This window comes from Anopheles arabiensis, chromosome 2 (assembly GCF_016920715.1).
Source record: "Anopheles arabiensis isolate DONGOLA chromosome 2, AaraD3, whole genome shotgun sequence".
Taxonomy (NCBI): domain Eukaryota; kingdom Metazoa; phylum Arthropoda; class Insecta; order Diptera; family Culicidae; genus Anopheles; species Anopheles arabiensis.
The window spans coordinates 15,487,275-15,507,687 of record NC_053517.1 but is presented as its reverse complement, the minus strand read 5'-3'; the positions used below and the strand labels follow the sequence as shown (position 1 = coordinate 15,507,687).

Sequence of the window (20,413 nt, the reverse complement as noted above, 5' to 3'; positions counted from 1 at the left end):
GTGTGTTCGGGCGCTTTTCGATTTAATGAGGAAAGAAACGATGCTTCAACTAAAACGATACCAATTGTATTTATTTCGCTAAACTCGTTCACCCTCTACAGCAACACTAAATAACGCAGTACATTTTATTGTTCTCAAACAGCGAAACAGCGGATTTCCTCCTCTTTTCGCTTAGCAGCAGCCTCTCGCCAATAATCCCCATAGGCACACGGAGTAAAAATACTAAAACACGCGCGCTGCTCCCATATCGGGATGGGAAGTGCAGCTGTGGATGTGGGTGGTTGAACAGACCCATCAATATCAGACGCCTGCATCATACCACCACAACAATTGCATGATAAGTGTCCGTTCCGACGTACGACGAGCTCGTGGAATGATGAAATGTCGAAATCGCGGGACGCGCGCGCGCCCACCAGTCCGAAAGGGGTCGAAGGGTGGATGGGTTGATGGGTGGTCTACTTCTTGCTGCCCGCTTTGAAGATCAGCGCCAACCCGGCACCGATGGCCATGGCTGACCCGGCAATCAGGGCCGCTCGCTTGTTTATCGTTAAGCTGCAACGGAAACGGTTGGAAAACGAAAATTGCAAACAAAGCGTAAGTAATGGACTGTACAGTATTGATTGTGTTTTGTTCCCTGTTTTTCAGCTCAAGTTTACAGGCAATCCCGGGCGCTCTGGGACCAATTGAACCGCGATAAGAGAACACGTGGTGGTGGTAACAGGTAGCAAAAGAATGTAACGCAGAAACGAGATTAAACGATCGCGGTATACTACTACTACTACTACCGCCCCTAGAGAAAGCTGGTACGAACAGCCATTGCGGATGTAGACGATGAATGCAATGCGCGTTCGAGATTGCTCACACTCCTAACCGTCACTTATCACATGTAACTGATAAAGCGGCGCGTGCTGTAAATTATGGTGCAGCAAAAAAGAAACTATATTTAAAATATAGTATTTTTGGGAGGGACTAAGCATCACCGCCACGTGATTCCTATCATCAGAGCTCGACGACGGTGAAGGATCGACAGAAATTGGCATTCCGGAGTGAAATGGAAAAAAATAAAATAAAAGCTTATAAAGAACTAAAACAGAGGGACCTGCTTCCACCGGCCTGATCCTTTCTTCTTTGTCACAGTCATTTTTTATTCGATTTTTGAGCAAAATTATAATAATAAAAAAAAACACATAATAAAGTACTTTGCACGCCTTCCCTCCCGTCGTTTAAAACCTAACACACATAACAGCCAAGTGATGGGAATGTGCTTCCAGAACCGAAAAGAGATTAACCGAACCGAATCGACGCGAATTCGACTACCAGCACCAATTGTGTGTGTGTGTGTGTTGTGTATGTGTACTAAAATTATGCTAAAACGTTGTCCCCTCCCATACTGCACGGCTCTTTCTCCCCCCTTTTCTTAGGGTTTGGGGTGTTTGTGTGTGTGTGTGTGCAGAGGACGGGAGTTTAAAGATGAAATCTACAAATAGGAACACACCAGCGAGGACAGCAATTAGTGTGCCGCGGACGGGGGGAGGGGGGATCAACCGAAAAGCTTCGCCTTTATCGATCCAAACCAGGAGGAGGCGGCGGCGTTCGAGGGATCAGTTTGTCTACTTGGCCAAATAAAAAGAAGAAGAAAGAAATAAAACGATACACAGTGGATACATGAGTGGAAGAAAGGGTAAGGGTGAATTGAGGGTGCCCCACCACCACCATTGGTGACACAGCCACAGCACCACCGCACAGCATCGTGTGGCACAGTGAGTCACACACGTTTCCCCCACACGTTGCAGGAAAACAAAGAAAAGTGCAAACTGCAACATTTTCCGCCAATACGGTTGGTTTTTCCTTTTCACTTTTTACTTACCCAGTGGTGACCTTCTTTTTCCGTTCCGCTTCAAGTATTTCACCCACGAGGAATTGCTTCATTTGTTCTCTGAAAGCATAAAGCAAGCAAAGCAGTGTGTTAGCGAAATCGTGCTGAAATCATGCAACGGTGTGTGGCTTTTTTTTTTTTGGTTCGATCCACATGACACAGACGGCCCTGGCACCGATTGGCGAACGAAAGGGTCAATCCATCTAAGCGCGCCATGTGAAATCGAAACAACCGTCTGGAGCCGCACCGTCTTCTACTTAACCTACTTCGCGTCCGTGCTGTGTCCAACGTCATCAAAGTCGGCCGTCGCCTCCTTGCCAGCAAACTCGATCAGCACCTCCTCGCCACCGGGATGCTACACAGCAAACGAACAGAAGAGCGTACAGCGATAAGTAGTTTTACTTCCAGCGTAAGATAACAGTGTACAATATAGCAGAAAACAGCGTATCAATATTACCTCGGCAAGAAATTTGGTCACATCGTACACCTTATCGTGAATGACCATCCACACGTCGTTCGGTTTGTTGTGTTCGGCCACCTGCGCCAAGCTGTACTGCTGCAGATCCGTCGGGGCCATTGCTGCTGTCTCGGGGAGCTATCCGGTGGATTGTTATATTTTTTAACTACACGGCAAGCGAACGAGCTGCCTGCTGTGGAGGAATGGGTAGTTATGAGCACGATCGAGCGAACCCCGCAAGCGATTGATGATGATGGTGTTTGATTGACCAACAGGTTGGATGGCGGGGTAGTGGAGGTGTCTAATGGTGGTATGGAACGGTATGGTTGTGTGCGTGTAGAAGAGCTGTCGAAGCAAATGTTGCTATTCGAACGCGTTCGGTGTGACTGATTCGAGGGAAAGTGTGTTTGTGGGAATATAGAAAGAAAACTCACAAACCCGATACCGTATTACAAAGCGAATAAACCTTCAAGTTGTACAGCTTTGTTTCGATAAAATGGAGAAAACAAAATGCCCCTTTCTGTATGGCGAACAACGGCGAGCGACAGCCCATCAGCTGACATGTTTGTTTTGCTTCCGCAACGTGTCAAAAGAGACAGCATGCGCATGCTGTCACTCCGTGCTGGCAATTGCTTCTTGTTGATATTTTTTGGTTGATTTAACACATTACCAATATATTTTAGCAGAAAAACGAGCGCTGATCACAGTTATAATTAAAATTCTGTTTAACGTACCTATTTTACTTTCCTTTTGGAGTGTTTCGATTGAATTTGCCTAATGCTGTTTGTGCCACCCTGTGCTGCACCGTTTCGATACGTCATGTGTTGGTGTTGTCTAACAGAAAGCAATCAAAACAAACGATTACTCGACTGCACCACAAATAACGCTAAATAACGCTCTATCGCTCTATTTTTCCTCGATTTATCCACTGCCTCGATGTTTGGTGACGTTGGGCGAGGCGGGGACCATGAATCGGATGACGAAGAATTCTTCAAACCAACGCACTCCAACAGCGCCAAGTAAGTGGAGCAGAGCTGGTAAGAAAGCAAACCACGGACCGATGACTAATCCTGTTAATTCGCGCAGCTCCACACTGGCCAAACTGTTTGGCTTCACGCCCAAAGGCACTGCTAGCGTAGGTAGTAGCGAGCGTGCGAGCGTTTCCGCTGCACCGAAGCCGGTCAAAATCTCCGATCGCTACGGTCCATCCAATTTCCGATACGTTCCCGCCGAACCGGCCGAAGACGAGACGGCGGAAGAGTCGTCCAAAGCTCCTCCGGAATGGACCATCGTACGGGCATCGGTCGTTTCGGCCTACAAGCTGTAAGTAAACATTTCTGCGATACCTGCACTTCGCAATGAACGCAACATTTCTGTCTCACCTCACTCTGCCCCAGCGTTGATCGTGACAATGTTTACCTGGGCAGCGTGGGACTTGCGTTGCTCAACTCCTCCGCCGGTCACCGGTTGCTGCTATACCGCACGAAGACGGATGTACTAGCCACGGTGACACTATCCTCCGACACGAAGCTTTTCCTCAAACAGAACTATCTCCAGTTCCGGGCGGATGATTCGAACGAGTTTTGGAGCGTGCTGATCGAAGCCGAAACCGAGCGACAGGCGTTGCTTGCTGCGATCGAATCGTGGTGCTGCGTGGAACGTGAACCAATCGTCGAGGAACCACTGTCGGAGGTGGAACGGGATCCGCCCGCACCGCCGAACAGCAAACGGTCCGAGCTGGCGGCACGCATGGCACGCATGGGTGGGCAAGCGATGCCCCTGCCGGAGAAGGTGAAACCACCCCCGATTCCCACGACCGCACCCGGGTCCGATTCGTCCGATACGTCCGACTCGAAGATTGAGACCATTACGACGCGACCGATCCGACGGCCCAATTACACGTCGGCGGTCGGTATGCAGATGGTTCCGCTGGCAGGAATGGTCCCCGCGGGCCACGGTGGGTCCGTCACAGGTCAGGGGAATGGCACGACGATGGCGGATGTGAATTTCAACTTGATTATGAGCGAAAATCGCATGCAAAACACGGAAATGCGCATGAATCTGACAAAGCTCGAATCGAAGCTTGACCGTGTGCTCGATCGGATCGATTTGCTTAACCTGCACCAGGGAGGGTCGTCGGGTTCGTCGGAACGTCCTCAGAGCGTAGCCGACAAGGATGCCGAAGTGCTCGAGCTGGAAGAGAAGCTGCTCGAGCTGAAGCGTACCAATCATGCGCTAAAAAGCAAAGTGCGCACACTAGAAGCAGCGGAAAGGGATGGAACGCGAGAGACAAACGCCAAGCTGGAGCAACAAATCAAAACGCTGGAAGAGCTGGAACGTCACCACAAGGAAACCATCCGCAGTTTGGAGTTACAGCTCGAAACAAGCAATGCGGAGTCGGTACGGCAGAAAGCAACGCTCGATGCGCTTGAAAAGCAGCTTGCAGAGGAAAAACTAACCACTGAAGATGCGACCAAAGAAATGAACGCAGCCCGGGAACAGCTAGCAGAAGCTCGGCATGACCGGACGCGTGTCAAAGAACAGTTGGAGCAAGAACATCAACGTTCGGAATCGTGGCGCCAGCAGCTAGACCAGCTGCAGCGAGAATGCGATGAACTGAAGCAGGCGGCACAGCATCGCCCAGCGGCAACGGACGCTTCCCTGGTGAAAGACATCATGAACGGATGCTATCAGCAGCTGTGCGAACAGATAACCGATCCGCACGTGCTGCGGATAATTGCGCAAACGATCAAGCGCGAAACCAAAGCGGCACTGGAACGGGCCGGCGGCCAGTAGTGGATGGTGCCAAGGACATTCCCAAGGAAATAGAGCGAAAGTGTGCGTGCGTTTGTTAGTTAAGTAAAAGTTGCTCATATAAATATATGTAAATGGTATGAACATGTTGATGCATGAGGTTTATTATAAGGGCTTGCCATAGTGCGTTCTCGCTTAACACTACACTTAATTCTTATTGCATTTTCTACCTTCCTGCTTTCACTTAAAATATCGTCAACTTTTTCTTGTCGCTGCGCAGCTGCTGCTCCCGCGAGATGTTACCCTCCGATGCCTGCATGCGCGAAATTTCCGCCCGCTTGGCATCGATCTGGCGCAGCAGATTGTCTGCCGCGGGCGTACCGGCCCGGTGTCTCGTGAGCGCTATCTTCAACCGCTCCACATCCGCCTCCGTTCGGCGTATCTCTTCCGACAGCTTCAGGCTGGCAATGTTGAGGTTTTTGCACGAATGCTCCTTCAGCTCCTGTCTGCTCAGTGCGCCCGGTCGGTTCCGGTTCGGCCGGGAGCTTTCGCCTCCAGAACCGCTAAACACCTGCTCGTTGATGAAGCTGAACACATCCCTCGATTTGCTCTCCCGGGCCCGCTGGCGCTCATAATCCTTGGCGGCTCGCTTTGCCTCCTGCCGCTTCAGCTGTACCAGCTTTTTCTCCACGCTGAACAGATCCTTATCGCCGTTCGATTGTTCGCGCAGCTCCATACAGTAGTCGAGCGAGCGGCCCTGCGGCAGCACCTGCGCACTTACCGGCACTACGATGCCCTCACCCTCCCGCCCCAGCCCGGTGCCAACGATGTAGCCCATTTTTTGCATGATTTTCGAACCGATACCACGCGTGTGTTCTTCCCATTCGCCCAGCCGCCGGTCGGGTGCGGGATGGAAGAGACTTTTCTCCACCAGCAACGCTTTCCGCAGCGCTTCATCGTCGGCTTCCTCCTCGCCGGCACCACCGGTGTCCGACTCGCTGTCCTCCGCCGCTTCCTGCCCATCCTCGTCCTCGTCCAGCGGTAGCAGATCTTCGAACGGTACCTCCAGCTGTTCGCGCTTGCCCTCCTCGAGCCGAACTTTGCAGCGCTTCGCGTCAAAGTCCACCTCCGTCACCGTGCCCTTGCACCACAGGCGTGTGGGTTGCTTGACCAGCGCTCGGCTGCCTGCCCGGCGCAATCGCTCGAACTGCGGTGCGCGGTAGTCCCGCAACTGATCCAACCGGACCACTTCCCCGTGCGAGTAACGACACTTTTCGTCCGTGAAGCGACACTCGCCCTCGAGAAAGTACGCACATGGTAGCATCTCGCGGTGGGTTGGATTGGTGAACAGCACTTTGGCGGTAGCGTGGGCCAGATCGTCCGCGTCCAGGCTGCATACCATCGCGTTGTGGTACACGGTCGAGCCCCAGGTGTGCAGGTGCGGTGCGGAACACTTGCTCCCGACCAGCCCGTCAAGATCTAGGTCGTCGTCGTTGTCGGCATCGTCGTCATTGTCGGCATCGTCATCGTTGTCGGCATCGCCGTCGTTTGACTGGCCTTCCGGTTCGGTTGCTGGCTGCTCTCCCGCCTGCTCTCCCGCCTGCTCTCCAGCTGCTGAGTCCTCCGTTTGGAGCTCTTTGATTTCGCGCATAAACAGTGCAAACTCATCGTCGATCGGATTGTCCGCAGTTGCAGGGGGTGCTCGTTCAGTCGTGTCCGGCGCGTCGTCGTCATCACTTGTAGCTGCGAGTGATTCCACCGTCAGTTCGAGCAGCTCGATTAGATCGGACTTGAGTTTGTTCAGCTCGTTTCGTTCCGTTTCATCCCTCGTCAGCTGTAGGGCTTGTGCAATCTGTTCCAGCTGAAATCGGACGAAAATGAGTCAACAAAAACAGACCTATTCCAGTGCCAATTTCATCCCATACCTGCTCTTTGTATTGCAGTATCGATTGATTCAGCTCGTCCACACTCATTGCAGCTGGGAAGCAGCCTAAGCCCCACCAACGCAAATTTATTACCCCGACAACCTACGTATCACAATTCCAGAAAAAAGCAATCCCCTAAAACAAACTGTTTGTTTTACTTTTCGACGACCGACAGTTCGTTTGTTGACGTTTTGGGTCGTTTGAAAGCTGTCAGTTTGCTTCTGTTTTGATCTTCCCAGCATCTCCCTCTCTTCCACCGCCTCCTCGACCTTGTCGTACTTCAAATTATGCATTTCTGTTGCAGAGGATACGCACCGCTGCATTTCCTTTCGGCCGAGCGCCCACTGGAACTGACCGTTATGCCAGCAACAAATGTCGATGCAATTATATTTTTCTGCAAATTAAAATAATTTCAATTTTCGAAAAAGCCAACGGTGAAATGGTACAAACAAATCGAAAAACAAAAGCAAAGCAAGACGCCGAGATTGCGCAAAAACGGGTTTGCGGATTGCGTGTTGCGCCCCCCTTCGGCTTTTTCTCCGATGCGCATCTTTGACAGATGTCAGATGTTTCGCGGAAGCAGTTGTTGTTTTTGCCGCTGCTGGATATGCAACCGGTGCGAGCGAGAAACGCCGCATACGCGGACGGAGTGAAACAAAAGCACGACTTCCTCTTCCCTGACACAACGCGCGCGCACGAGAGCAAACGCCCGCCCGGGGAAAACTGTGTGCGGAGCGAAAAGCCCGCGACTCTCCCACTCAACTGGCTGGCGGCTGCGGCACGCGATTGTTTGGAAAAACAAAGCCCGCGCCGGGAGTGGCGGTCTCGCTTTCGCACCCGCCCGTGTACGCGAGCGACCTTAGCGAGCGTCTCGCTCTCGCAAACAGCTGTGCCGGCTTACATCACCGCGCTGAAATCATCGTTCAAGTAGACGCGCGAGTACGCTTGCTCCTTCTCGCTCTACCTTTCCTTTTTTGTGTGTGTGTTTGTACCCTTCATGCCCAGCTGTGTGAGAATAGCGAGAGCGAGAGAGCGTGCACATCGCAAACAAAGGGCAACGAAAACAACAGCAAGAAAGGCACACTAAACGGCACTCTCCCGCGTTCTTTCTTTCCTTTCTCTTGAAACCCGGTTGCTTTTACTGGGCTAAGAGACATTTTAGCAACACAACATTTTAATGATTTTAAAAATTTAACCTTTGTCTAGAACCAACAAAACAACCCTTCCCTGTTCCCTGTTTATCGATCCATTGGCTTTCCCGTGTGCGTGTGCCACTCTCTCTCTCTCGTTCGCTCACTCTCCATCTCACTCGTGCGCTTGTGTGCGCTCTCTGTCTAGCGGATGCAGACGCTCAGCACGCTTTATAGTAAAAAAAATCGTTCCCGACTGTTCCCTAGCGCGAGGTTTTGCTTGTCTCTGTTGCGGCTAGCAGGGCACACGGGCTTTGACTTTTTCCCAAACCGAGCGCGTCAGTCGCGGTGCGACGTGTGTGTACTTGTAGTGCGTTTCTGTACAACAACAGCAACAATTCAGCAACAATTACCCCCCAACAAACAATAGCCATAGTGTGTATGTGTGGTTGTGCATGTGTGTTTGCTTTTTCCGCACGTTTTAGAAATTGTTCGCGGTGCAGCTACATCTCCAAGTAGGCGTCGCTGTCCGTTCTAGTGTGTGTGTGCGTCGTAACGAGAAAGAGAGTGTGAGAACGTGGGGAAGAGCTGCTACCTACACACAGTGTACCGTTCTAGTCATAGTATTTATTTGAACGCTAATATACCACCACCACCATCACCACCCAGTCGGTCGCTGCCTGCAAGGGTGTAAGTGACCCCTTTATTGTGTGCCTGCTCCAAAATCAGCCACAAAACCACGCGGTCGAGCATCGCGTACTCAGCATAAGGCATTCAACTCGCCAGCCCTCGGGAAGCGTGCGGGAAGGGCAGCTATAGTGGTGGCGGACATTGGATCCCGTTGTTTTTTTCTTCGCACTCCCTATCCCGAATACCCGTGTGTGTGTGTGTGTGTGTCTGTGAGCGGGTGTGCGTACATCAGTATTTTCTTCTGCCTCTTCTTCCCCCCCACGGGTCGGGTCATCGTCATCATTTAATCCCACCACCCCGTCTCCGATGCTCGCCGTCCCGATCGGAGTTGTTTGTTTGTTCCAGCCCATCCCAGCATCGTGGTCGCCCGTAAGCGTGCTTCGAGCCTCTTCTTTTCTGCGATAGGAGCGGCAAAGGAAAAAGAGGAAAAATCGAACACACAACCAAGAAGAGCAACAACGGCGGCAGCAACAACAAGAACAACAACAACAACAGCAAGTGCCAATCGGGGGAGTGACGCGCTTTTTACACTGACTAAACGCACAGCTCTCTTCAAAACACGCCTTATCTCTTTCTGTCGCGCCCGCACCGTTCGTGCTCTCTCTCTCCCTCTCCCGAGCTACGCGCCTCCCGTGTGTAACCCTTGGCGTCCGCCCGTCCCCCCAGCTTACCGGAGGATTCGCTTTGTTCTCGGGGTGCGAGTACAGTGCGTAAAACTGCGTAAGCACCACTACGGACAGCAAACACCGCAGCAGCAGGAACAGCAGTGGCGCGCGGCAGTTTCAACGTAGCAAGCGCGTGGTTTTTTTTACGGCTCCGGTGCTCGTGCATTTGGCAAGTAGCAGGCAGCAGCAGCAGCTCGAACGCATGGCATCCTAACCACACAAACGCTCACGCGGGCTGTGTATCGGACGAAAAAAACACACGCGGTAAGGCCGGCCTGCCTGCCAGTCCGGTTTGTTCACCCACGAAAGCGGTGCCGCGGATCGACGTTCCATGCTGTGCGGGAGAGGGAGAGACGGAGGGAGGCAACGGAGAGAACACTAGACAACGTGGTGTGAGGTGGTGGTGGCGGCGGCAGCGCTGTGCCCAAAACGTGGTGCTGAGCAACGCGAATGAACAAGATCGAACAAGAAAGAGAGAACGAGAGAGAAGGCACGAGGGATTTGCTGTCAGTGCTGTGCAGTTGCAGTTTTATCGATCGATCACAGCAGTCAGCGCGCGCGTGTGTGAGTGTATGTCCATTATCAGCATCACGGGCTGTGTAAATAGCGGAACCCGCGACCTCTTTGCAACCTGAGCTGCATTTTAATCAGTGCAATCGTGCCCGGACTTACGTTGTGCCGAAAAGATAGCACAGGCCGGTAGGTGGACACAGGTGCGAAGCGCAACTCCCAGGCACCAAGGAAAAGCGAAAGAAGTGCACACAGACAGTGGCTGAATTTCCCTTACCCCCCCACCCCCGGCTGCACTTTTGAGCCGCGGAGAAACGGCGGCAGAACGAGACAAACGGCGATCGAATCGTGCGCGAGCTTGCGACGAGAAAGAGAGAGAGAGCGAGAGCGAGAGCGAGAGTGGTAAAGGGGTGAAATTGGCGTTGTCCCTAGAGTCGTAGTAGTGGTCCCTGCAGTGAAGGAGCGGGAGGGGATATCAGCAACAGCATCGCGGTGCTTGCAATGCGAAAGAAAAGTGCAGCAGCGTGCGAACAGTAACACAGTGTGCGAGAGCAGCAGCGAGAGAAGCGAAACAGCAACAGCATGTCATCCGAGTGTGCCGCGGCTATGTACTACCAACCACTAGTCTAGTTAATGTCACACGCAACACAGCAACCGGACAGTTGTAACGCACGCACACACACACCCAAACACACACAGCGCTAGCAGGAGCTTGCTTGTTGCACTTACTGCGAGAGGCGCACGCTCGCTGTAAAAACGGAACAGTGCATCGCAGCAAATCATCCCGACCACTCTGTCTATTCGGTTCCGGCGCTCCTTCAGCTGCAATAGTTTGTCCCGATTTGATCGTGTGAACCCCGTGAAACACCACCCACCCACCCTCCGACCAGCCAGCCAGCAACGGAAGTGGAAACCACGCGCTCAAATTGCACCGGAAGTGATTCGCTAAAATCACCCGACTACTACTACTCCCCCTGGCGCAAGGCGCACGTGTGTGTGTGTGTGTGAGAGAGAGAGAGATCTCAGCCGCTGACACCAAAACGACACACACTCAGTCCAGGTGGTGTTTTTCTCCGCGCACAAACCGCGTGGTGCATCGTGCAAGGAAAAGGATATTGTTCACGCTGCCAACCCCAAGCGACCACGAGGAGGATGGCACTGTGAAGGAAGAGTGCGCCGTGCGTAAAGTGTGTGCCAAAAGAAAAGGGGAAAACTGTTCGCTTTACCCAAACCAAACGTTCACGGGGCACCACCACCTTTCCTTGGATGGGATCCGGATCCGGTCGGTGAGCGAGACAGCACAGAACAGCCCTCTGGAGCGCTTTTCCTTTGTGTTCCATCCGGGGCTACACGAGGCAGCAGCAAAAAAGCACATGGCCCGCTGCTGACACGGGAAATGGCTACTTGTTAATGTGTGTTTTTCCTCCCCAAACACGGTGCGCGGTGGCGCGTATGTGTGTGTGTTTGTGCGTATTCCCTTGTTCATGTGCGAGCGAGTGTGAAATCGGCCGCCAGCGAGCAGAGTAGCATCACACAGTACACGGCAACGAACAAGCACACAAGAAGGTGTACATGCAAAAACGCGTCCACCTTCATCTGGGAACGTTTTTTTTGGTTTTACCTCTCGCCTCATCTTCGGTAAAGAGCAAGCAAATCCCAACGCGGACCCCGTGGAGAGTGTGTATGTGTGTGTGTGCGCGAGTGGCAGTGTGTGCAGTTACGATTCCATAGCCCACTCTGACCGTGTTTTTTACGTTATGTTGCGCTTCTTACTGCTGCACCGTACCAGCAACAGCAGCCTCCTTCGCCGTTGACGACGTGCTGCAGCTCACGTCGTTTCCATACAGCAGCAGCCTGTTTCCTGGCCGGAGAACACGGCGAACAAAAATAGCTCTCCTCCCATTACCCGCCCCCCGTCTCGAAGTGACCTTGACGCGCCTTCTTTTTGGCCTTCCTTTTATGCATTCACAGTCTCTCACACATGCACACACGTTGGTGGAGACTCGGCCAACTTCCAGCCTGCCCGTCACCGAACGCGCTCCGGTACAAGTATTATAAACGGCAATAGTAGCAGTCCCCCTACCACCACCACCACCAGTTCGATTGAATCATTCCCTTTCGCTTACGAAAACTGCACCAACCCACCGTCTCCTTCCTGCTGCTGTCGCGCCGCGCCTCTGACCGTGCAACGAACAATGGTGGGCCAGTGCACCCATGATTATACGCTTCATCGATAGCACACCGCATTGGCACTGAAACACACACACTCACTCACACACCCCGCCCCGGTTTTGCTGCATGCCGCTCGCGTGAAGCGAAACGCGATTTTTCGCCCAGTATTTGTTGCATCTCCCAGCGCGCTCGCCCCGCAGCAGCAGCAGCTTCACGATGGCAGCGCTGTGATTGCGATCAGCCGTGGACGGATCCGCGCTTGTGTGTGTGTGTTTGTGCGCGTGTACTGGTACGTGTACAGCCGCCCCGAACCGAACGGCTCCTTCGGTGCATCGTCGTGCAACAAACGCGCGTTGGCCACACGCAAACACTAAACACTATTCCGCGGGCCCGCACACAATACCACCAAACACATTGCATTCGGAGCTGTTGTTGTTGTTGTTGTTGCGTTCTCTGTTCGACTACGGCGCACGAAGCATGGCGACGGAGTGGTGGTGAAGCTGTGAAGGCGATGTAATCGATTCAACAGAGGACAGACATCACACACTCGCATCATTCGCGCGCGCCAGAGCGTAAGAAAAGGAAGCACTAGCGAGACGAGACGGAGCGAGAGCGAAAGGGCAATACAAAAACAAAAACAAACCCAACAACGCGCAACCCAAACCACACCGCGCCCGTCAAACCCCCGCGAAGACGATCGAAGACGATTGGCTGCATGCATTGGTGTGTATGCAAGTGAGGAAGCAAAAGAGAGAGAGAGAAAGAGAGAGCGAACGAGCGAGTGAGCGAGTGAGCGCTGCAAGTGAGTGAGCGAACCGCAAGTCCATCGCGCGCGGAAGCAGGACGGAACAAGCAGTTGCAGTTTCAACTTTACAGAAAACGCTCAGCTGAGCGAGCGGGCGCAGGGAAAAAAGGAAAAGAAAAACAAAACCACGAGCACAGCTGAGTGCAGGAAGGTATTTATCTTGAGCAGCATTACGCATACAAACACGCGCGCGAATATCGGCCTTTGGGGGGCTTGCGATCGTCGTCAGTGGGTAATATTACGGCATCGAGCACGCAAGTGCACTGCATCCTCGCGCGGAGTTTCAAGCTTAGTGTGACAACCTGTAGTGCCCCCTCCCCCGTCCAAATCCCCAACGCTTGGCGAGGTGCTTCGAGGGAAGGTGAGCGCGTGAACCAATTGGCATTCCATTACCCGAAAAACAATACTCCTTCGCATCGATGCAGCAACATCATATTCGCTCGTAAAAAAAGAACAACAAATAATAATAACGTGTGATACCGAAGAATACAAAACGGGGAAAAAAAACGGTGCACGAGAGAGGACACGACACACGTACTTCGTTCGTCTGGCCGTGCTGCTGTGGGGAGCAAGTTTTCTGCGCCTCCTACACATTCACGTTGTGCTCCACATTTCGACACACACACACGCGGGTCGATACACACTGCAGTGTTGTGACGTGAACGCGTGAAACGCATCGAAGTAGCAGCAGCAGCAGCAGAAGTAGTAACTGCAACACAAAGCAACCGGACGGCGTGGAAGAAGATAGGCGAAATAGAACGCCTGTCACAACCGTTGCCAACGTTGCCGCCACCACCACCACTACACCCCTCGACAAAAAAAAAACGCACCTCAAACCACACAACGGACACGGGTGCATAAGACGGGTTTGATTGCGTGCGTACGTGCGTGCGTGTGTGTGTTTGCCTGTGCATTTGAACGCTCTTCTTGTGATATTTACAACATTCGCACAATTCCTTGTCCCCGTACACACACACACACACAAACACCCGTGCGAGCAGAGCCACGCACACGACGGTATCAGCAGTGTGTGTGGAGGGGGAGAGAAGACAAGAACAACCACGCAGGGGGTTGTGTTCTGTAAAGTACAAAGCGTAAAGCCATCTTAAACAAAACAAAAAGCTAACGACAAATTACAAACAAACACCCACTAAAGAGGCTCGTGAATAAGTAGTAACGTGAGAGACAAAGAGAGAGAGAGAGAAAGAGAAGGAGGGAAAGAAACGGTCAAGGAACAAAAACCCTGCAAGGCCATTGCAACGCCAACGGTCGGTCCTTTACTGCAACCCAGCCTAGGTAGAAGAGGAGATAGTCGTCGTTGCAATATAGTCACGCGACGGTTTCGCTATTTCGTGGTGACTTCAATTCCGGATTGAGAGCATCGTGAGTGGCCACAGTGCATACGCGTGCAGATACAACAACGGCCGGATGGATTGCGTGCAGCAGACGACGACTGGTGGTGGTAGCGGAGAGCAGGAGGGAGCACAGCAGCAGACGACAGTGGATGCGGAAGATGCTGGAACGCCCAAGGAGCTCCAATCGGGAGGGTGTAATGGTATGTACAATCGCGTTTCTGCTCGATCGATTCATATTAATCATTGCCTTTCGTTCTGTGCACCTTGCAGCCTCGTCGATCGCCGCCGCCGATGTGTCCCAGCGGGAAAAGCTAACGGTCTGGGATCGGTACGTCGTGCACGGCATGATTGACAAGGGCACGTTCAGCACGGTCTCGCTGGCGACGCTGCGCAGCGAGCAGCATCTGCCGGTCGGCGCCCGGCGCCAGTTCGCGATCAAGCTAATCACGCCGACGAGCCACCCGACTCGGATCGCGCGCGAGATCCTGTGCATGCGGAAGATCGGTGGCCAGCGGAACGTGGTCGGGCTGGTCGATGGCTTCCGGCACCAGGGTTCGGTCGGGCTCGTGATGAACTACATTCCGCAGGAACCGTTTCACCAGTACTACGCGCAGCTGACCCCGGCCGAGGTGCAGCGCTACCTGCGGCAGCTGCTGATCGCGCTCGAGCGCGTCCACCTGCACGGCGTGATCCATCGGGACGTGAAGCCGAGCAATTTTCTGCACAGCCCGCGCCACGGCGGCACCTACGTGCTGGTGGACTTTGGGCTCGCGCAGGAAACGGACCAGGGCGTGCTGTCGCTGCGCGGGCCCGATCCCTGCCCCGAGACTGCTGCTCCTGCCAAGTGCGAGCAGGAGGAGCCGAAGCAGGTCGTCCCGGTGCGGAAAGCGCTCAAGCGCCCGCTCAAACTCTCGAATAGCACTACCAACGATCTCGGCGGCGTACCATCGCGGCCCAACAGCTCCGGTGGTCGCACCACCGCCGCCAGCCGCCCACCGCCGCCGTCCGCGTGCAGCTGTTACGGCCGGGCGCAGGTGTGCAACCGGTGCCTGGTGCGGCCGGAGATGAATGCGCCGCGGGCCGGCACGCCCGGCTACCGGCCGCCGGAGGTGCTGCTGAAGTATCCGCACCAGACGACCGCCGTCGACATCTGGGCGGCGGGCGTCATCTTTCTCGGGCTGCTGAGCAAGCTCTACCCGTTCTTCGGCAACGTCGACGATCTGACCTCGCTCGCGCACATGATCGAGGTGTTCGGGTACGAGCGGATGCGGGAAACGGCCCGCGCCCTCGACCGCACGCTGCACTGCGATGCGGAAACGATGGCCAAACGGCCGTACAGCTTGCGTCGCCTGTGTCAGAACTTCCGCGCGATCCACTATGGGCGCGAGCTGGGCTCCGGTGCGGGCGGCGGCGATGCGGGTGGAGTAGCCGTAGCTGGCGGCTCTAGTCCGCCGTCCGGGCGGGACGAGGAGCAGCGGTACGGTTGCGATAACTGTTGCAAACCGCCCGACACCTGCCTGTGCCAGAGGCGCCGCGCCGTTGGTGCTAGTGCTGGCGATGACGAGGCGGAACCGGTCGGCGACACGGATTGCGATGAGTACGGGCCCGATGCGTACGAGCTGCTCGAACGGCTGCTCGAAACGAACCCGCACCGCCGCATTAGCGCGACCGAGGCGCTGCAGCATCCCTACTTTCAGGTGCAGTACTGAAAACGCACGATCATCACACACTGCCGTGCGCAGCCGCTGCCACACCGTACGTTACACCACCCGGGTTACAAAAGCAACAGCGTGACAAGCTGATTGTGCACGCACGCAGTCGCCGGAAGTGCGAGATTGTGCAAATGTGTAACGCAAGACTAACGAGCTCCTATCCCCCAAGCAAGACCAGGCGGTAGGGTCAATTATGAAGCCAGTATATAGATAGGAAATGAAGACAGGAAAAAAAAAGAAAAAAAGAGATTTTTCGCGAGCGCGCGCTTGATCGAGTAGAGTGGAGATGGATGGAGACAGAAAAGGAGAGATAATGTGAGAGAGATTATCATTGCATAGTACATTATACTTGTTTAAGTTACCACCGAATAGATAACGACACGTGCTCTTGATGTCCCTGATCGCGTTCTCCCGCGCGTGTTGTGCATTGTAAGATCGTGTAAGAGCGCGCACACCGCCACCGCCAATTGCCGTGCACGCTACACTACTTAGCAAATGTTACGTTCAAGAAGCTATACCAAGAATGTGCCCCATAGAGCGAGACAGAGAGAGAGAGAGAGAGATAATGTGTGAGAAAATCCCGTACAACTACGACCTTGTCAACGATTGCCAGTATACAACCAACACCCGTCCGCGCACGTGCAATAGAGAGAAAGATAGAGGGAAGCTAGGAAAGTGCAAGCTAGGAAGGGAAGCTAACATTCCTTTTCGTCCTAAAATCATCCCGCTCCTATAGCGGGGACGACGATACACTGTTTACCAAAAGCGAGAAAAGACTAGCGGCTAGCTGAAAGAATCCAAACCGAACGGTCGTTACAATATCGAATCAAGCGAACAAACAAACAACCAAACAATCCATCAAGATCATACAAAACCCTCCAGAGTAGCAAATTGGCGGCACCCAACCAGTTAAGGTAGTAGCAAACGTTCTGTCCAACAGACAGACCAGCAAAAGGAGGTTGTGAGTTTGGGCCGACCGGCTGAGCTCGAATCAGGCCACATTTCCTTGCACTTTTAAGTAGCGGAAGCAAATACGAAGACCTCCACACACACACAAACACACACAAGGACTACACACTAACAAACGCACGGTATGGTAGGGCTGTTGATCGTGTCAACCACACCGCCCCTTTCGTGACATATCGATAGGGATGCGTGTTCCTTCGCCCGGTGTTGATGGTTTTGGCGTTTGTTTGTGAGCTCTCTCGCCGGAGCCGGGACGGATAGTAATTTCTATTTGTGCGTGTGTGAAAGTGTGTGTTAGTGTGTGTGAAATTACCGAGACAAAGAACGATTAGTACGCAATAGCAGCAGCAGCAACAGGCACAGGCACATTGTTTGTTGAATTTTGTTTTTTTTTTTTCATTATTAATTTATATTAACGTACCTTTTTTTTGTCATTGGTTCTATTATAAGGCAAGTTTGTTTAGGAAACAATATGATCTAGTTTTGCGCAAACGAGTGCGGACGCGCGCGCGCGCGCCACCGCGCACACTCACGCCAACCTTCCCCGTGAAGCTTATTATTTATTTCTTCTTTTTAATCTATTCTTCGGAAACAAAGGGGCACGCTATTAATTGTGCTTACGACGGTTCCCTCACACTCTGCTCGTATTTGTGCTCGTTGTGTGGTACAGCAGTACAGTGTGGTGGTATCAATTCGGGGAGTGTATATAGAGTGAATGTATGAACCCGCGCGTAAAGTCGTCGCCACACCCCACCGTTACCCGCGTCGGACCGCTTGTCGGTGGAAGAGATTTTGTGCTGAAGGCGTAATTTTTAATCTATTTATTAAATTATTTTTCACCAAACAAGCGTAGGAAGTCTGTTTGAGCAGGGAGCATTTTTGAGTGTGTGTGTGTGTGTGCGTGTAAAAGTCGGTGTATGAATGTTTAGGGGAGGGATGTTCAAGGAATGATAGAGAGAGCGATTAGGGGATAAACGTTGCGTTTGGTTCCGTTTGTTCCGAGTTTTAATCCGTTGCTTTTTAGAGTTTGTTGTTCGCGACCTGATCATCATTGGTGTCATCATCATGATACGTTCAATGATGCGTTTAAGTAAACCAAATCGGTGTGGCATGCTGTAGATGCAACTCCCAACCCAACCAACCAGGTGAAGAGCTAGAGCCGAAACACTCAGCAGCATTATAGTTGTAACATAAAGAGAAGAGAGAGAGCGAAAGAGAACATTGAGAGGGCAACAAGGAAACTGATCGGTGTCGCCGCTTGGTATATGGCATGGCCAGTAGCAGCAGAGCAGGTAAGCCAGGCAGGCAGCGCGCTTGCAAACACCAAAATGCGCCACCATCGTGTACGCGCACGAGAACTGCAATAACAACAACAGCAAACAACAAAAATATAGAAAAGAAGTACAACATTAAACCAATGGAGGGACAATTAAGTAGATCAAAGCAAAAAAAAACAAAAAAAAAACAAAGCGTTTGCACGCTAAACAGCAACAACAGCAAAAAAAACAAAAAAAGAAACAACACTCATAATCAGTGTTTTTGTTAGCCAATGGGGAAACCTGGGGAGGGGAAAGAGAATCGCGCATCATCATCATTTATCATCATCAAACTGTAGAATTGTAGTGTCTGTATGTATGTATATCTATCATCATGTATGTATATTTGTATATGTTGTATCGTTGGGCCACGGCGCGACGGCATTATTGGTTGTGTTCAGGGCCCCAAATTCAGAAACGATATGTTCATACAAGAGAGGGCACCAAACGAAGAAAGAGAGAGAGAAAAGAGAGATGCGCCAGTTGATAGTGAATTGTATTGTTTCATTACTTGTTTTTTTGTTGAATTCTATTGCACTTGCAAACGATCGCCACTACTCTCGCATCTTTATCATTTTCGAATGCATTATCCTCATCCCCTTCCCCTTCTCGCCCTATTCCACTCCGTAAGCAAAAATAAAACAAGTGCTGATATGAAAAAAACACATGATTTCCTCGCTATCATCGTCCGTTCACCCCAGTGTTTTGTGTGCGTGTGTTAGTAGCGTTGTGGTAAAGTATTTTTTGTTTCCTTTTCGTGAAATTAAACACAATATGCCTGCCGTCAGCTAGAGAGCGAGAGATAGAGATGATCTCATCGGTTGTGGTTTAAAGCCGCGCGCCTGCTGGTGGTGGTTGCATCCAGCACTCGGAAGCGGTAATGCATTGCGCACTTGTAACAATGAAAACTAGCAAAGCTCGTTTTTGGTAATAGGCCTGGGAAATACGGAATAACAATCGGCAAATGCTGTAGGGAGAAGGAAACAGATCGAACGAACGAGGTGTAAGGATAAAACGGTGGTGTACTTGTAAAATGGTGGTGTGCGTTTTTGGGGTGGTCCACATGAAAACGCAAGGCAGCGAAGCCTATATGCTACTGTGCAGCAGTGACAGGGAATGTAGGAAAGTAGCACAATTTGAATGTAAAATGTATTTTAAAGCGTAATACCCAGCCGCCCGTGCAACCAACGTTGGTTGTACGCGATGAGGGGGCAGAAGACAAACGAGACCCAAGCGTGCCAGATACATTAAACGCAATATCGTCTTCAGTGATGAAAAATGCATGTACGTGTGGTGTTTGCCTGCTTTTAGGGGAGTGCTAATATTGAGAAAATATCCATAAAATCTCCATTAAAGTTAGCGATTTCTTAGCTTTAGCAGGTCGCACAATACTTGCTATTGTTTGACGAGCTGGAGACAAAATTTCCTAACCACTCCTCAAGATCACGCTGGAAGGTGCAATGCAAAACATTGTTTTGTCCCTCCATTTGGCAAAAGACCGCATGTGCTCCCCATGATCATAATTAAAAGAATGCAATCCTATTGAAACAGGTTGGGAAGAATTTTAATCCAATTGCAGTCTCTGATGTAGTAAGTGAAAAAAAAAACAAATTAAAGAAACTCCTACAAGTTTAAGTACCTCTAGGCATGTTTCCAATTAAAATGGTATTGCAACGGAATTTTTGAATTACCATAACAATGTTTCAACTACACACAGTCGCTGATTTCAATCCTATTGCTTTACAATAACTCTATACACTCAGGTAAACTTGTTAGTGCACCAACAAGATGGCTTGCATGCTTACAATAAATCATGAACAACCACGTGCGCTCAACGGTCCACAACCCCTGCAATTTCTTTATAGCACTCGTATCGCGCACACGGTGCGCTAACTCCGCCCCGCACTGACGTTAGACGCGTTACGCATTGAAGTAGAGCGAATTAAACCATTTGTTTGTTTCTATGCTTTAAAAACGTATTAGAAGCGCAAGGGAAGCGAACAAAAGGAAAATGCCAGTCGACTGCCAAGCTTTATAGCACGATACAAATGTCAAAATGCTGACGCGCGTGGAACCGCAA

The 20,413-nt window shown here is 51.8% G+C and overlaps 4 protein-coding genes across 11 annotated transcripts; 2 read left to right on the top strand and 2 right to left on the bottom strand.

Annotated features, from left to right (window-relative positions):
• Nucleotides 1–44: 44 nt before the first annotated feature.
• LOC120898473 (cytochrome b5-like) lies at nt 45–2,897 on the bottom strand. Of its 6 annotated transcripts, none has more exons than XM_040304391.1 (5): nt 2,768–2,897; nt 2,334–2,526; nt 2,143–2,231; nt 1,868–1,936; nt 45–552 (listed from the first exon to the last, which is right to left on the bottom strand). In XM_040304391.1, exons 2-5 carry the CDS (start codon nt 2,451–2,453, stop codon nt 456–458), a joined length of 375 nt encoding a protein of 124 aa, XP_040160325.1. In that variant the 5' UTR covers nt 2,454–2,526; nt 2,768–2,897; the 3' UTR covers nt 45–455. The 6 variants fall into 6 exon arrangements, with proteins under 6 accessions (XP_040160325.1, XP_040160328.1, XP_040160326.1 ...); XM_040304394.1 differs by having other exon boundaries at nt 2,779–2,890; XM_040304392.1 differs by having other exon boundaries at nt 2,772–2,887.
• Nucleotides 2,898–3,037: 140 nt separating this feature from the next.
• LOC120898467 lies at nt 3,038–5,239 on the top strand. Its single transcript, XM_040304365.1, has 3 exons — nt 3,038–3,352; nt 3,420–3,656; nt 3,731–5,239. The coding sequence occupies exons 1-3, from the start codon at nt 3,270–3,272 to the stop codon at nt 5,127–5,129; spliced, it is 1,719 nt and encodes a 572-aa protein (XP_040160299.1). The 5' UTR covers nt 3,038–3,269; the 3' UTR covers nt 5,130–5,239.
• On the bottom strand, nt 5,215–7,887 carry LOC120898468 (zinc finger CCCH-type with G patch domain-containing protein). Of its 2 annotated transcripts, XM_040304367.1 has the most exons (3): nt 7,463–7,887; nt 7,013–7,406; nt 5,215–6,948 (listed from the first exon to the last, which is right to left on the bottom strand). In XM_040304367.1, exons 2-3 carry the CDS (start codon nt 7,058–7,060, stop codon nt 5,332–5,334), a joined length of 1,665 nt encoding a protein of 554 aa, XP_040160301.1. In that variant the 5' UTR covers nt 7,061–7,406; nt 7,463–7,887; the 3' UTR covers nt 5,215–5,331. The 2 variants fall into 2 exon arrangements, with proteins under 2 accessions (XP_040160301.1, XP_040160300.1); XM_040304366.1 differs by having other exon boundaries at nt 7,013–7,887.
• Nucleotides 7,888–8,159: 272 nt separating this feature from the next.
• On the top strand, nt 8,160–19,616 carry LOC120898469 (cell division cycle 7-related protein kinase). 2 transcript variants are annotated; one of them, XR_005738665.1, is made up of 3 exons: nt 8,160–14,539; nt 14,610–16,105; nt 16,147–19,616. XR_005738665.1 is itself a non-coding variant. In XM_040304368.1 (2 exons), exons 1-2 carry the CDS (start codon nt 14,413–14,415, stop codon nt 16,046–16,048), a joined length of 1,566 nt encoding a protein of 521 aa, XP_040160302.1. In that variant the 5' UTR covers nt 8,161–14,412; the 3' UTR covers nt 16,049–19,616. The 2 variants fall into 2 exon arrangements, 1 of the variants encoding a protein (XP_040160302.1); XM_040304368.1 differs by having other exon boundaries at nt 8,161–14,539; nt 14,610–19,616.
• Nucleotides 19,617–20,413: the final 797 nt, after the last annotated feature.